This window comes from Trichomonascus vanleenenianus (assembly GCF_965637985.1).
Source record: "Trichomonascus vanleenenianus strain CLIB 3782 genome assembly, contig: TRVA0_008S, whole genome shotgun sequence".
NCBI lineage: Eukaryota > Fungi > Ascomycota > Dipodascomycetes > Dipodascales > Trichomonascaceae > Blastobotrys > Blastobotrys vanleenenianus.
This window is the reverse complement of record NW_027481879.1, coordinates 290,778-306,921: the sequence shown is the minus strand read 5'-3', so window position 1 is coordinate 306,921 and position 16,144 is coordinate 290,778. Positions and strand designations below refer to the sequence as shown.

The window sequence follows — 16,144 nt, the reverse complement described above, 5'->3', positions numbered from 1 at the left end:
TCGTTGCCATCACCGACTGCACCATTTGAACCGACCCCGACTGTGATTCGACCCATTGTAGAATGGGCAGCGTGATGAATTCAGTAGAGGCGACTCCAGTGCCTCAGTCGAGGCAGGAAACGCCCCAGCCGAACGGATCCGCCGTCGCGTCGATCGTCGTCCCTCCAGTGCTGTCGATCGTCGCTGACTGGGACTCCACTGGCAAGGACCAGGTAGTAGAGGAGGCCAGCTCTCTCGCGAGCAAGTCTCCTGATCCGGCACAGAGTACGGCCCTCATCAGTATATTCTATGACCTGCTGGAAGCCACGACTACCCAAAAGCTGACACCGGAGCAGGTATCCCAAGCCCTGATCCCGATTCTGAGCAACGGCGGTGAGGCTGTAGCTTCGCTGCTTGTCCATACGGCGTCGCTGTTTGTCGCGTCAGATGGCCTGCGAAGCCTGCTCGGCACTCTAGTGGACAATGGCACGCTGGACAGGGCGAGTCTCCTGCGGCTCATGGACATGCCCTCTCTGCTGGCGCTTGACATTGCAAAGCCAACGTTCGAGCGCGCAATTGTAAAAGAGAACACCAACCTGCTGTACAAGCAGAAGCGGTTTAATTTGCTGCGCGAGGAGTCCGAAGGGTATGCTAAGCTCATTGTCGAGGTGTACACGGCGGCCAACTCCAAGAACTCCATGGCCCTCATAACCTCTACAGCGCGCACAATTGAGACTCTCATCGGGTACTTTGATCTCGATCCAGTACGGTCGTTGGACGTCCTGCTAGACGTGGCTGCGGCAAACATTGTCGGCCACTGTACGTTTTTTTCTGCTCTGTTCAAGGAGTCCCCCTGGTGGCCCTCGCAGGTAGCCCGTAACGATTCGTTGGATAACTTGGACCGCGGAGGAAGCAGAATGGCTGCTCAGTTGCTTGGATTCAAGTTGCGAAATCTAGATCAGGACGAATCCGTAGATCCCGTTACACGCGATGCATTGACAATGTTTGTTGCCGTAGCGATCAAGGAAGGATTTGTATCCCTGGGCGACGTATACACTTCTCTAAGTCCGTCAGATGACGAACTGGCGAATGGAGAAGACCAATGGAAGAAGGATATGGAGAAGGAGGCCTATATGGCCACGGCTTCGGCCCTGGCCCTTGCCGCACCGCTAGAAGACGAGGGCCCGCCAACCGGCCCCAGTGCCGATAAGCAAGCACAGAAGGAGCAAAAGAAGGAGAATGAGGCGCCACAAGACGCCAAAACCACAAAAGCAGCCCTTGTTGAATCGTTACTGGCCGTGGGCGCAGTATATCCAGCCCTGTTCATTCTTTCGCGATTCCCTTATCTCGCCAACTCGAGCAAGGAAGCAGCTGCTTTAATTTGCCGCCTATTTGAGTATATGATCGATCCACTTTATGCCATAGTGTCTCCGTTCAGAGCCACCCCGGACTTGCTTGTCGCACGAAAAGTGCCCACTACAACCTCGAGCACGACCTGGCTTGTCGACCGCATGCCCAGTATTACGCGTAAGACCCTTTCGCCACTTCGACGAACTGCCGAAGGCGGAGTTGTGCAAAAATTCTTCTACGAGAAGTGGACCGAAGGCGTAGTCCAAATTGAAACAGTAGAGGACCTCAACACCCTGTCCGAGATTTGGATCAAGCTCGCAGGCCCATTGCTGAGCACTAATCTGTCGCTCTTAACCAAGCTGTGCCGAATTGGTCTCTACGACGTCAAGCAAGGGCGGCCCATTGAGTACTGGGTTGAGTACTTCCGACTGTACATTCTTCCTGCCGTATCGATGATCGACTCAAATCCAGCAGCCATGTACGAGATTTACTGTCTCGTGCGCCTCTTCTCGTTTGAAACGCGATATGCGCTCTATGGCGAGTGGAACGCAGTGCTGGCCAAGGCCAGTCCTCACCTCAAGATGGCCACCGCCAAAGCGGCCAAAGATACCAAAAACATCCTCAAGCGACTCTCCAAGACCAACGTCCAGGAGATGATGCGCAAACTGGCCAAGGTGTCCTTTTCTAACCCCATACCTACCTTCACCGCTCTTATCAGCCAGGTCGAGAGTTACGACAACCTTTCTGAGCTCATCGTAGACGCAGCGCGATACTTTACTGATCTTGGCTGGGATGTACTGCCGTTTGTCATTATGACACAGCTAACTTCTGGTCGAGGAACCTACCAGCTTGATGGCCTCAGCGACAGAAAATGGATTCAATGTGAGTATGCATACACAATTGTTCACAGTATGTGACGACTAACCTTTTTTTTAGCCCTGGCAAGCTTTACCGCAAAGCTCTGCAAACGTTACGCCAAGATGGATCCTCGTCCAATTCTCATGTTCCTCCTACGGCAACTTCACTCCCAAAAGACTTCGGAGGTTATCGTTCTGAGAGAGCTCATTAACCAGATGGTGGGCATCTCGCAGCTTTCCAATGTTACTAGTGCTCAAGTTGAAGGATTGGGAGGCGGCCCAGAGCTCCAGTCGACTGTGTTCAAGGTTATCGACGACCAGCGGCTTTCCTGCGTTGAGTCGGCCAGCCGTCTAGTCAGTTCGCTCTGCGATCTAAAAATCCTGACCGAAATGTTCATCATTTTGGCACAGATCCAAAAGACATACATCTACAACATCGACGATGCGCTAGCGCACCAGAAGTTCTTGTCCTATCGGTACGACGATCTGACGCATTTGCTGCTCCAGTACACAGAAATGGTCAATTTTGTCATGAAATCGGACGAAATCAAGAATAATATGCTGCCTGTCGCCGACCTGTGCCTGAACTATGGCGTCAGCACTGAGTGGGCGTTTGGTCTCTGGCGGGCAACGTTGAGCGAGGATATCCGAGCCCACGATACGGACTACGCCAAGGAGCAGCCGTGGCACCCGATACTTGCTGATACAATTGAGCGAATTAGGCCCATCCTGCCCGACAGCGAATGGGAGTACCTCAAGCCTGGGTTCTACGTCACCTTCTGGCAGCTGTCGCTGTACGATATCAGCTATCCGGAGGCGCGGTACAAGCAGCAGGAAGAGAAGCTACGAGAACATTACAACAATTTGACTGAGACTATTCGATCGCTTGAGCGGGAGAGGGGAAGGGAAAGCGCCGAAAAGTTGCGCGAAAAGAAGGCCGAGAAAGAAGGCTTGTTACCTCAGCTAAACAAGTTGGTGGCCGAGAGTAAGCGACACGCGTTGCACTACAATAAAACGCGTGCTCGGCTGGAATTGGAGAAGGACCACTGGTTCAGCTACAATGTTGAGAAGCTCACAGGTGCAGAAGGCATTAATATCCGGCGGCAGCAGACTCGGCACCTGCTTGCCCACTGTATCCTACCTCGAGCCCTCCACTCTCCTATCGATGCTATTTACTGCGCTAACTTTGTGCGTGTCCTTCACAGCTTCGGTACGGTAAACTTCTCGACCCTAAGCTTTTTCGACAAGCTGTTTGCTGACGGCATTCTCTACGGCACTTTGTTGACGTGTACTCCATACGAAGCAGAGAACCTGGGTCTGTTCTTTAGCGAGCTCCTGGGAGACTTGAACCAGTGGCGAAGCGACCCAGAGCTTTACGAAAAGGAAGGTCTCGGAAGACGTGAGGATTCCGAGTCTGGCAAGATCACATTCCTACCGGGGCTCCAGCTGCAATTTTCGCTGGACGAGGTGGAAGAGTCTTCGCTACTGTCGTATGACCAGCTGAGACGAGCGCTCGAGAAGTGGCACAGGCATACCTGCTCTGCAGTGGTCGACTGTCTGCGCAGCGAGGACTATATGCACCGACGTAACACGATGACCTTGCTCAAGAACATGATAGGTGTCTTCCCGGCCATTGTCACGCACGGATGGAGGATTACTGATGCCATTGAAGCGATTGCCGAATCCGATCCTCGAGAGGACCTCAAGCTCTCTGCGCTGGCTCTGTCGGGTCTCATCAATCAAAAGTCGAAGGACTGGATCGAGTTGTACGACTTCAAGCCTCTTTCTGCGGAGGCGAAGGGGGAAGTAATCCGGGAAGCCCAGGAGCGGGAGCGGCTGCGAAGAGAGAAGAACAAGCCTGTTCGGTCACGACAGCAGTCCGCTCAGCCGGAGATGGACAAAATCGCGTCTCCTGCAACCCAGCTGCGGTCAGCTGCTATGAAGACCGGTACCCCCGCTGTCGAAGAGAACGGAGAGAGTGGCGGCGGCCTGCCTGCTTCTCTTCCACGTATCCCGAGTGCGCCGCGACGAGATGAAGAACGAAGGCGGGGCACGCCTACCGGTCCACGCGAAGATCGTGGCAATGCCCCTGGAGCAACCGAAGCCAATTCTATACAGATCAAGGAGCCTCGCGTCGGCTCCCGGCGAGACCGCAAAGAAAGAGAGCGTGAGCGGGAACGGGAACGTGAACATGAGCGGGAAAAGCGATTGCGCGAGCGTGAGCAGAGAGACCGGGAGAGGGACCGTGAACGGGAGCGGGAACGAGATATACGTGACCGTGAGCACAATCGTGACAGAGAGCGGAGCCGGCGTGACAAGGACCGTCCGCGCGAGAAAGACCGAACGAAGGAGCGCCGAGAGGCCACTTCGGACATTGAGCGACGAGACGATGACCGGGCTCGAGGGCCGAGATCCAAGGGTGGTGAGTCGGTACCGGGGACTCCACGAGGCAAGAGAGAGGGCCGAAGCGCGTCGTCGACGAAAATCGAAGACAGAATCGGCGGTGGCCGTAAGCGGGATGAGGAGAGACGAAAAGAGCAAGATCAACAATCGTCTCAGAAGTCTCAGCAGCAGCCACAACAACAACAAGTCCAGTCACAGCCACAGGCCCTGCCACAGCAGCCATCGCAATCTCGTGGTCGCCGTGGCGGTGGCAGATATGCTGAACGTGACCGTGAAAGGGAGCGAGAGCGAGAGCTTCGTGATAGAGACCGCGAGCGCGACCGAGAGCGAGAACAGAGAGACCGCGAGCGGGAGCGACGAGCAGATGAGAAGCGCCGTCAGGCTCCTCCGCCGCCTCCGCCACCTCCACCATCCAGTGGAGGGAATAGCTCAAATAGCGGAGGAGGAGGAGGAGGCAGAAGACGGCGAGACGACTTCCGGGACCGTGATCGCGACCGGGAGAGAGAAAGAGACAGGGACTATGGCCGCCGTGTGGTAAGTGGGGCGAACTCAATTGAACCTAGCCGAAAGCATGAGCGGTCGGGTAATGAAGAAGATGCACCTGGGAAGAGACGGCGCACGAGGAGATAAACTGTCTGTGTATTTTTATTAATATATTTATACGATTAACGGGTATAATTTTTGATTACAGTATAAGCACTCAAGCAAAGTGCAATTCCATAGAAGGACTAACGGTTTGCTTGTCGAAACATGCTACGCAGATTAAAGCTATCAACTGCTTTTATTTCTATATGCAATCTCCAAAGTATGGATATAATCGAAATCAATAACAAAATGCTTCTCCATCAACTGAGGGACATCTGCTTTATGACAGCAGCAGCCGACGATAAACTTCGGGTACTATCTGTTGAAACGTATGCCAAATCGGTCTTGTTTGGTCTTGGCTTCGACACATTTGTTGATGTGTTAGGAGAAGGTTTCGAGGAAAGAATTGACTGGGATTGGCAGCCTGGATCGGCTACGAGGAAAGAAAGAAGACATCAAGGGGGGAAATGCTTCCCTATTTATACTTTCTGTTTAGGCAGGCCGTGCATTTAAGGTTACAGTAGCAGTTAAGCTAACGCCACCAATAATGGTAACAGCGACAGATAATACCATGGTAGTACATTGGCTGTTGAGTTGAGAACAGAATGCTAGGCCCCAAAGGATATATATGGCGCTCGAGGGCTGGCAACATTCAATTTTGCCAGTTGAATTCTATTCTATGCAAAAAAGAAATACCAATTTTGTCAAAAAGACGGAGGAATTGAAGATGATGATTACGAGAAAGGCTGTCAAAAGAGCCAAGGGATTGCCGCCGAAAGGCTAAACAGACTAAAAGCTCTCAACTGCTTTTTATTCATATAACATAATAAGTACCTATTATAAGTTCAAAAAAAAAAATAACACCCTAAGTATGAAAGACCTCGGTGGAAACAGCATTCACTTGAAAGTAGTTGATCTTTTTGCAATAATAATGGGTTTCGCCTTTCCCTGAACTGAGAGGCGATACGCATTGGAAACAATGGCAGCAGCCTGTACTAAACTCCAGGGTGCATGCTAATCGATTGGAATATGACGGGAAATGTCAAAAATTGGGCCTTACAGCTTTAAGGATCGGTGGCCCTAGTCGGGCCACGAGGAAGAAAAGAGAGCATTAACGGGGGAGTTTCTACCCTTTTTATAATTTTCTATCAAAGGGGGCCGCAAGAGGGAAAGGGGGGCCATGGAGGTTTACATCAGTAGACTCGTCACATTTAGCCTTATCAACACAAGGTATGTCGATAGATCACTACACAATCGGCAACTGGGCAAACAATCTGTAGATCAGAGGGGTAAGCGTTACATTTTTGGTAATGCGACAGAAATCTGGCCGTTTAGATACACTAGTAGAATGCTTATCAATAGACGAGTTATAAAACCTGCGTACCCAGATAAGTCAACAATCCTCGTAGTACAATGCTTTTACTAGATTCAATTGCTACATGATTTAGAGAGCTCATTTCAGCTATTCTATTTGATTATATTCAAGTTCCGAGGAACCAGTCTCTAACTGATTCGTACTAGCACCGGTACCAGTTATAGTCAATTGCGTTCATGAGATATCAGGCACTTGAAGAGTCAAGGGTGTAAAGCTCATAACCCATTCATCCTTTATAACGGTCATTCATATCGGTAAGCTGTAGCACTACGGGTTATATCATGACAGGAGCTACAGGCTCAAAATACACCAACAATACAGGCAGTAAATGCCATGCTATTCCCCCCACTTGGCTTGCTTACTATGCAATTGACCAATAAAAATCACCTCCTACCTTTAATACAGGGAAGCACTCAAATCAGCACAGAATTGACTGGAGCCATCATACATACTACGGTATTACCGGTACAGCCCAGTCTACACAGCCTTATGTCATTGACCACCACCACATACCCTGCAATGCACTACGTCACTTATCACATCACATGTACAATACACAATGTATATATATCTATAGAAAAATATAGATCAGAGGTGCCCATTAAATAGCCTCCGTTCTAGCAGTAGTTATGGGATTATAACGGTGGTCTTCCCGGGGGGTTCAAGGTGAAGCTTGTTGCGCGGTACTCCGCACCACCCTCCTTGTCTTGGAACCCAAACGGCACGCCCCCTTTTTCCTCGAATCGTATGTTCGGACCCAGGGGCTGACGACAACAGAGAGCGAAGAAACGAAGCCGCTGCCTGAGGAGTAGAACCCCCCGTGTGTGACCTACTATATGGCGGAGGCATCGACATCTACCAAGCCCATTGACATCGTGCGCCCGACGCGGGCGCACACAGCCCTGGCGCTAAGCGGCAGCAAACACCACTCGGTGCTGTTTGGGGACGCCCTGTCGTCGTCGCCGCGAGAGCAACACGACGCGCCGCTGCCGCTGCCGGACCGGCAGCTCAGCGCGAGCCCGGGGCTCGGGCGCGTGGTCAACAGCGGGTGGCTGTACAAACGCAACCGCGCCAAGCAATGGAGCCGGCGATGGTTCGTGCTGCGCGATTACCAGCTCGTTTACTACAAAGACGAGCACGAATACAAGGTCGAGGGAATCATTCCGACAGCGGAGATCCTCACCGTAGCAATGGTTGCTGACCCGCACCGGCCGAACCGCATTGTGCTGTACACGTCCAAGGCCAATGTGCACCTGCGCGCCGACAATGCGCCTGATGCGCAGAACTGGTGCGACGTCATTCGGCAGACGGCCGATGAGGCGGTCGAGTCGACGCTGAGCTCGTCTTTCAAGCGCATGTCGGTGCTCGACAACAACAAGGGCGAGCCGTTCACCATGCGCACAGTGAAACCCCGGTCGCCGCTCGAGCCGCATGAGCCGCTCGAGGGCATCTCGTTCCCCAAGAACTTTGAGATGCCCCCGCCGGTGCCCCCGGGCATGGCGAGCCCGCTCAGTGGGACGCACTCGTTTACTGACGACATGGTCTCTTCGTGGGCCTCGGACCAGGCGCTGTCGCGCAGCGCCGGATCGAGCAGTGGCGCCCACGCCGCTGCTCCCGTAGGCACCGCCGCCGCCACTACAACAGCCGCACCCGCCGCAGCAGCAGCATCGGCCCCAGTGAGTAGTGCCACCGCAGGCGCCGCCACCAAAGCGGCTCAACAACACCACCAGCCGCATGCGACATCGCCACTTGTGACTTCGCCGCCCACTGCATATACACATACACATGCACCGCCACAGCACCGCTCGTCTACATGCGACTTTGAAGACGAGAAAATTGTGAAAAAAGGATATTTATTGCGTCTGCGCCGGAGATACAACCAGTGGAAGCGCAAATGGGTCGTACTGACGACGCACCGGGTGCTCTTTTACAAGTCTCAAAAACATGGCACGCCGCTTAAAATCATTGACATGCATGATATCATTGATGTCGCCGACATCGACCCACTCTCCAAGTCCAAAAAGTTCTGCTTCCAAATAATCACGGCGCACAAGCGCCTGCGCTTCTGCTGCGAATCTGAGGAAGACCTCACCAGCTGGCTAGCCTCGCTCGTGACGATTGTGCGAAAACACCAAAAATCTGATGATAGTAACGACTTTATAACTTCCCCGCCCGCCTAATAGATTAATCTTTCCCGAGTCTCCTGCTCCTCTATTTTGAAGCGTCATTCATTAGCCATTCCTTCGTTTGAATCTCCTGCTCCAATTGTCGCCGTCCACTTGAAGCGTCATTCATTAACCATTGTTTGAACCTCTTGCTCCAATTGTCGCCGTCCATTTTGAAGCGTCATTCATTAACCATTGTTTGAATCTCCTGCTCTAATTGTCGCCGTCCATTTTGAAGCGTCATTCGTTGCTTCGATTATTATGCGTTGCCGTCTTTGCTTTGAAGCAACACTCCTTGCTTATTGTCCTTTGCCGTTCTTGCTTCGATCACCCTTGCTTCAATTATTATCCTTTGAAGCAATTGTCGTCCGTTGAAGTAACTGTACTTTGTTGTTGTCCATTGAAGCAGTTCGTCCATTGAGGCAATTAGTCCTATGAAGCAATTCGTCCATTGAGGCAATTAGTCCTATGAGGCAATTAATCCTATGAGGCAATTCGTCCTTTGAAGCGATTACCCTTGTAAGCATCCACCGCTGTAACGTTCACCGCTCAGGGTGTAGCGGCAATTCGTTTTTGAAGCGATTACCCTTATAAGCATCCACCGCTGTAACGTCCACCGCTCAGGGTGTAAACCAAAGATAAGGTGATAAGGGGGCCGTGCTGAGATGTGCTTACCGTAAGCACATCCGAGTCTGAATTTCATGCTTAGTTCATCTGATCGACAACGGAAGCCTCCAGACCCTGATTCACAGATATGCGGTAAGGACACGCAAGAGCAAGAGCCAATTGCCAAGCCCCAACTATGCGCTTCTACTAATCAAGTAATTGGAAAACCAATTGCAGGGAATGGAGTAGCCCCCAATGGTATGGGAAAAGGGAGATGGCGGAACTTCCGGAGGGCCCAAGTCCCAACAACAAAAACAAAACGACACATTTTCACGTTCACACTCACGACACTCATTTTTGCGGTTGTTTGAATTGATTAAATGGGGTCTACGTTGAAAAAGCGGGACGGGGACGTTTCTACAGACGACCTAGGCCGGAGCAAGGGATCCTTTATGAACCTGACGACTTCGGCGCTTTCAGGCGTGTTTGGGTCGCAAGTATCGCTCGCAGAGCTCAATGGCGACGTTGCATCGGTGGGCCCCTCGCGGCGCAGCTCGGCCACGAACCTCTACGGGACCTCAGTAGACCAGGCGGAGATCCAGCGCCCGCCAACAAGAAAGGACAGCGAGCCACATAACCACACGGTGCCCGCCATGTCGTCAGGATTGGTGCCGGTGTCGCTGTTTGCCCTGGCGGTGCGAGTCTCTGCGCTGTTTGTGTTTGGTGTTGCGTACGGTCAATTGTCGCGACACCTGCACGATAATCACCAGGTCACGTCATATACGCTCGACATTGACCAGACGGGGGCGTTTTCGCTGCTGTGGGGGTCCCAGGGCATTGTGCTGGGTTTCCTGCTGCCGTTCCTCGACTGGATGTACCCAGAAAATAGAAAATGGCGCCACGGTAAGGGCGGTGCTGATTGGAGTTCCATCATTCGTGCGGTTGGTGCATTCATGGGCGTCGCGTATGGCATTAGAAAGCTGTCGTGGACTTCGACGCTACAGGCGGCGTTCTACTGGGGCATGGTTAACCCGTGCCTGTGGTTTATTCTAGACTCTACCCGCAACGGGTTCATTCTTTCGTGTCTTGTGGCCATTGTGGGAAGCACGGTGTTTGCCATTGTGTTTCCGGGACACCTACCGGCCGCAGAGCTTAGCGAGTCGTATGTGTCGGTCATTGTGTGGATCGCCAGCGTCTTCTTCTGCTGCTCCATATGCTTTGGTAACATTGGCCGGCGTCTGCTCGCATTTGACGAGACAGTTGACTCTGAATAATGGTTATATATTTATTTTGCCTCCCTAATATATTGACACTCTTTAATAGAACCTATTAATTAGCTATTATTGATAATAACCCCCCGTAGTAGTCTACAGGAAGCCAATTGGCTAATAGATAGGGCATAAAGACGAATAATGATGGTATCTTTTGACCTAAGAACAACTGATCATATGAAGGATTATTAATGCGCCATTGTATCTATGCCTAAAGAATCTAGCTCGATACGGACCTTCCGCTTCATCTAAACGGGGATCGATCAATGAATTGGTGAAATTTTACGATTAATGTATCTATGTAAGAAGAATCTCACTTAATGGCATAGGACCCTCCGCGAAGCGGAGCCACGGGGGGTTTGGGGGGCTGGCCCCCAAGGTGCCCCCCGGAAGCAATAGGTCATTAACAGTCATAGTCTATGTACAGGCTAAAATCGGCGTAGTTTATAGGCCTTGAAGGAGCGATAAGGCAGGCGCCACTCCTGCTTTTTAAGCCCCCGGTTCGTCACGTCAAAGTTGTGCTTCTCCAGCTTCTCAAGATAGAGAACAACGGGAATGGCGTTCATGGCGGGGACAAACATGGCGTCTGGGATAGAGCCTTTCAAAGTCTCGCGGAGGTTGTCCAGCAGTGTTCGAGCCGAGATGATGTGGTCATTAGCCCGCGTGGCCGTCTCGTACACGACCTCGGAGACCCCAGGGTGCAAGTGCTCGGCGTTGCCCCGGAAGTAGTTGAGCACCGCCTCCTGGCTCACGCCGTGGCGCGTCATCATGTCTACTGGAAGAGCCACGAAGTCTTTGTGTCGTGCAAAGTACTCGAACCCGCGAAGAAACGTAGCAATGCCGGTGGCCTGGCCAATGTGCGCCATGATAGTATCCACCTGCTCTATCAGCGGCGGGTGCTCGTTGAGGAACTCCGTGACCTTAGGCGATACGCTATATAGTGCTTCCTGGGTCAGGTAATTGAGCTGAGAGTAGGTGCCCTCGCCGTAGGATGCCATTGCGTCGACATTACGGAACGGAGGGTTCGATGCATAAGTCTCCCGTGTTTGCAGCAGGGTAATCAAAAACCGCTTGGACAGCTGGATCTTGTCGTTGAGCGCAGCACTGCCTAGTAGCACGGCCACCGGCTCGGCAGGGACCGACTTGAGTGAGATGAGGCTCGGCGAAAGCGCTTTCTGGACGACGGACTTCCAGAACTCAATCTTCATCTTGGCGAACTCAACGCGGCTCGCGCTGTCCACAGCCCGGGCCGTCTCCAGGTTGAACGCTCTGACGGCGATGAATGCGTCCCGCGCTTTGGCGGGAATATAGCTCCGAAGGACGTAGGACGAGCGGTCCTGCTCGCTTAACAGCTTGATGCATTGGTCGCGGGCGCTCTCGACGGTCAAGGCGGTTTCGGTCGAATACCATCTCCGCGATACCACAGTCCTCAGCCCTGATCGGATCATTTCTTTGGCCAATCAGTGCTGGATCAAATCGGTTTGTCGCCGTGACAGCAAGAAATTTCGCTACAGCCGTGCCATGCGGCTCTCCTCCCCCCGTTATTACCGGTAATCTACGTCTTGTACCCTTTTATTCAAAGAATCTACGTGTATTTCTATTTACGGTTAGCTATATGTACAGATGTAATTCTTTTTCTCCCTAGGAGTTCAGTCAGGATGATTATTGCGCGTGAATTGGTCTTGTTACAGTATATAGAAGGCCCTTGAGTGCGCAAATATCGACCCATTGATCTTGATCCATTGATACAAGCTGCGACTATTTTATCCTGCTAGCCATCTTTATTCATGCGATCTCAAGAGCTGTAGCTTATCGTAGATTCGTAACTATCTTATTGCTAATACGTTAGTAACAATGACTTATAAAGATGATTAGTTCCAAGAGCATTGAGTATCAGTGGTATCATTCTGCGGTACTCAACGTAGCAATATAGGTGAGATATATTTACCTACTATACTCTATATATATATATATGGCATTTCAGGCAAATTGAGCGGGCCGGACATAATACGTGATCTACAACGTACATTATGTCCACTGTCACATTACCAACTTCCATATGTCAGCAACTAGCCGAGGAAAAAGATACCCTCTAAAGTGCATAAATCTAACTACGATTGAGTTTAGTATTTATCAGGTTGCCAACAATTGAGTGTAGTCTATACCTTTCAACAATGTGTGAAAGATTGCTATACCCAGTGGGTTTCCGTGGCCATTGGCAACGACCCCCCCCCCTTATTTTGGCTACCGTTAAACTACGTACCTTCACCTGCTAATAAAGCAGAGCCCACAGTGGAAATAACACCATGCTCAACCAGGCATTTCGATGCTCCTGCCCGTAAACCTATGTAACTTACGCGCCTAGGGGTGCTGAAAAGAGAAGCTCCTGCCGGAAAAGGTCCGTCGAGGCCCGTCGAAAGTGACGGAAAATTCCATCGGATGCCCCACCATATAAAACGCATCCCGGACGCAACGACCTTCGATTCGCACACAGAATAGCATGGCAAATCCACGAGTGTTCTTTGACATTGCAATTGGCGGCGGCAAGCCCCAGCGCGTCTACTTCGAGCTGTTCAAAGACGCCGCCCCCAAGACGGCGGAGAACTTCCGAGCCCTGTGCACCGGCGAAAAGGGCATGGGCAAGCTCGGAAAGCCCCTCCACTATAAGGGCTCGCAGTTCCACCGGGTCATCAAGAACTTCATGATCCAGGGCGGCGATTTCACCTCGGGCGACGGCCGTGGCGGTGAGTCGATCTACGGCGAGAAGTTCGAGGATGAGCCGTTCACCCTCAAACACGAGAGGCCGTTCCTACTTTCCATGGCCAACGCCGGGCCAAACACCAACGGATCGCAGTTCTTCGTGACTACCGTGAACACCCCCCATCTCGACGGCAAGCACGTAGTGTTTGGTCGGGTCATTTCCGGCAAGAGCATCATCCGAGCCGTCGAGAACACCCCAACCGACTCGGGCGATCGACCACTAGAGCCGGCCGTCATCGTCGACTGTGGTGAGCTCGATGCGTCCGAGTCGATCCCAGAGAAGGCAGACGACGGGACCGGCGACAAATACGAGGACTATCCGGATGATGAGGAGGAGGCAGTCAAGTCCCCGGAGAGCGGACTTGCTGCGGCTAACGAGATCAAGGCAATTGCTACCAAGCTGTTCAAGGAGGCTGCTGGTGACCCAGAGAAGAAGTTCCTTGCGTTGGATAAGTACCGAAAGTCGCTACGGTACGCTAACGAGCTGATTCCTAACGAGGAGCAGCACCCGGAAACCTACAAAGAGTTTGTCAAGCTGAGAATCTCGCTCAACCTCAACATCGCGCTGCTGGCGCTCCAGGTCGGTCAGTACGAGGATGCCATCAAGGCCTCTACCTTCGCCCTGGGAATTGAGTCTATCAACGACCAGGAGAAAGCCAAGGCTCTGTTCCGACGAGGTAGCGCCTACGGTAAGAACAAGAACGACGAGGGTGCCATTGCAGATCTGGAAGAGGCGCTCAAGTTGGTACCAGGCGATCTGGCTATTTCCAGAGAGCTCAACAACTGCAACGCGCGATTGCAGAAGAAGCGACAGAGCGAAAAGGCCGCTTACTCCAAGTTCTTCTCGTAAGTGCCCAAAATGTATTTAATAGAATCCTCGATTTGCATACTGGTCCCCCCAAATCCCCCCTGGGGGGCTGCGCTCCGCGGAGTTCTTCTGCTCCCTCCAAACTCCTCCGCGAAGCGGAGCTAGGGCGGTTTGGGGGCTGGCCCCCAAGTCAATTGAAGCCGAATGTTCATGGGGGGACCAGTCCCCCCAAACCCCCCTGGGACTCCGCTTCGCGGATTTACTGTTGTGGACAACTCGTATTGAAAATGGCTTATTGCAGGAGAGCCCGGTTCATTAGGTAGTGCGACTCAAGCCGCACGCCGCACTGTGTTGCATTTTGAGACATCCACTGTACGGTCTAACGTTCAACCAACAGCTCCATCTCCAGGTAGAAAAAGGTATCGGAGACCTACTTTTCACGGCGCACAATTACCTTGCAGCCTGCGTTCTATAGCCTGGTGGGGCTGTCTCTCCGAGTCTCGTACCTGAGGTACATCCACATGATGCAATGACCAGCCATCTCAATATTCTGCATCGCAATCCTGTACATGTACCCAGGTGCCACATAAGCTTGACGTTTCCAAAAGACTGGAAATTGATTCTACTCTTTTAATATTAGTACCAAGACAGCTATGGGTGGTTTTCGCCAATTTATTTGAGTTGCGAATATCTAGGGAAACGCCGATCGCTTGGGTCACACTCGTATATTATATTCCGGCAGAGTCTATCACTACTGTAAAGTACAGAGGAAGCGGATATCCTGCATGGGCGTACGTAGCCCACGAGATATTCGCACGCATATGTCGCTGTGCGAGTGGATTAATTGCTAGTGCAGAGTATATATGGAGTAGGGATCCCTGAAAAAATTTGGCTCTTTTGCTTCCCTTCCCCCTGTTTTGCAGCTATTCCACGATGGGGTTCTCTCAGTACTATCCCAGCTACCTGGTTCGTAAGTGATTCTTGAATGACTTGGGCATTGGCTAACAATTGCGTATAGCACGGAGGCCTATTCACCATCGGCACACTATAGCTTTCTTCCTGCTGCTGTCAGTGCTGCTGATGGTTATTCTCGTTTCAGGGTGTATTTCTACCGCCGCTCAGGGACCAAATATTTATGCCGTCGAACTCAAATACGACTCGTTCGGCACTGACCAAGATAAGGGTTCTGGTATTATCAACACTGGGGCTTACCAGGCTCTCAATTCATATGCCAACACCACGGACCTCAAGCTGCACATTAACTACTTTGGCCTCTGCTCGACTTCATCTGTCAATGGCAAGAACGAGACCGGATGGTTTTGCTCCAACGACATTAACGCACACGCGAACCGGTACAACCAGTCGAGTGACGACCCATTGAATCTCCTTTACGCCGGCTTCCAGCTTAAGAACCACGTAATTTCGCCGTGGCTGCTAGTTATCTCCACCTGTCTCACTTTCTTCAGTATGGTCACCATGATCATTACGAAGACTGCACAGTCCTACGCATTCGGCCTTGCGACTCTCCTCTGTGTGCTGGCATTTGTGTTCTCGCTGATGGGAATGGTGTGGCAGCAGACGGCAACTAACGCGGCAGTTCAGCTAGCAATTGCCTTTTCGAACCAGGCGATCCAGGGTACCATAGGAGTCAGCACTGCGGGCCTGGGGTGGGTTACTGCGCTCTTCCTAAGCATGTGCGCAGTCGGGCTGGTCATTATTTTCTACACTGAAAAGACAATTGAGTATGAGACTGGCGAGGCGTATCACTCGACCCCAGGGATCCCCAAGCACGAGCCCGACATGATGCATAGCCACCATGGTCTACCAACGACTCTCCCATATTGAAATGACCTGCGATGATAAAAAACTAAATGATTTACTGCTACAGTACAGTACTGTAATGACACTGGGTAGGGAAATTGTTCCCTAGGACTTACCGAATGCGGCTACTGGGATTTATTGAATGGACTACCGTTTCGGTACTA

At 51.8% G+C, this 16,144-nt stretch overlaps 6 protein-coding genes across 6 annotated transcripts; 5 read left to right on the top strand and 1 right to left on the bottom strand.

The window, feature by feature from the left end:
• Positions 1-62: 62 nt before the first annotated feature.
• THO2 (Tho2p) lies at positions 63-5,219 on the top strand (the record flags this gene model as incomplete). Its single annotated transcript, XM_076683471.1, has 2 exons — positions 63-2,211; positions 2,266-5,219. The coding sequence occupies 2 exons, from the start codon at positions 63-65 to the stop codon at positions 5,217-5,219; spliced, it is 5,103 nt and encodes a 1,700-aa protein (XP_076542386.1).
• Positions 5,220-7,385: 2,166 nt separating this feature from the next.
• TRVA0_008S02806 (PH domain-containing protein) lies at positions 7,386-8,729 on the top strand (the record flags this gene model as incomplete). The annotated part of the gene is made up of 1 exon (XM_076683470.1): positions 7,386-8,729. The coding sequence occupies one exon, from the start codon at positions 7,386-7,388 to the stop codon at positions 8,727-8,729; it is 1,344 nt and encodes a 447-aa protein (XP_076542385.1).
• Positions 8,730-9,700: 971 nt separating this feature from the next.
• TRVA0_008S02784 (INSIG family protein) lies at positions 9,701-10,594 on the top strand (the record flags this gene model as incomplete). The annotated part of the gene is made up of 1 exon (XM_076683469.1): positions 9,701-10,594. One exon carries the CDS (start codon positions 9,701-9,703, stop codon positions 10,592-10,594), a length of 894 nt encoding a protein of 297 aa, XP_076542384.1.
• A 425-nt stretch (positions 10,595-11,019) lies between these two features.
• Positions 11,020-12,039, bottom strand: TRVA0_008S02762 (uncharacterized protein; the record flags this gene model as incomplete). Its single annotated transcript, XM_076683468.1, has 1 exon — positions 11,020-12,039. The coding sequence occupies one exon, from the start codon at positions 12,037-12,039 to the stop codon at positions 11,020-11,022; it is 1,020 nt and encodes a 339-aa protein (XP_076542383.1).
• A 1,052-nt stretch (positions 12,040-13,091) lies between these two features.
• Positions 13,092-14,201, top strand: CPR6 (peptidyl-prolyl cis-trans isomerase Cpr6p; the record flags this gene model as incomplete). Its single annotated transcript, XM_076683467.1, has 1 exon — positions 13,092-14,201. The coding sequence occupies one exon, from the start codon at positions 13,092-13,094 to the stop codon at positions 14,199-14,201; it is 1,110 nt and encodes a 369-aa protein (XP_076542382.1).
• Positions 14,202-15,092: 891 nt separating this feature from the next.
• On the top strand, positions 15,093-16,004 carry TRVA0_008S02718 (Fig1 domain-containing protein; the record flags this gene model as incomplete). Its single annotated transcript, XM_076683466.1, has 2 exons — positions 15,093-15,129; positions 15,178-16,004. The coding sequence occupies 2 exons, from the start codon at positions 15,093-15,095 to the stop codon at positions 16,002-16,004; spliced, it is 864 nt and encodes a 287-aa protein (XP_076542381.1).
• Positions 16,005-16,144: the final 140 nt, after the last annotated feature.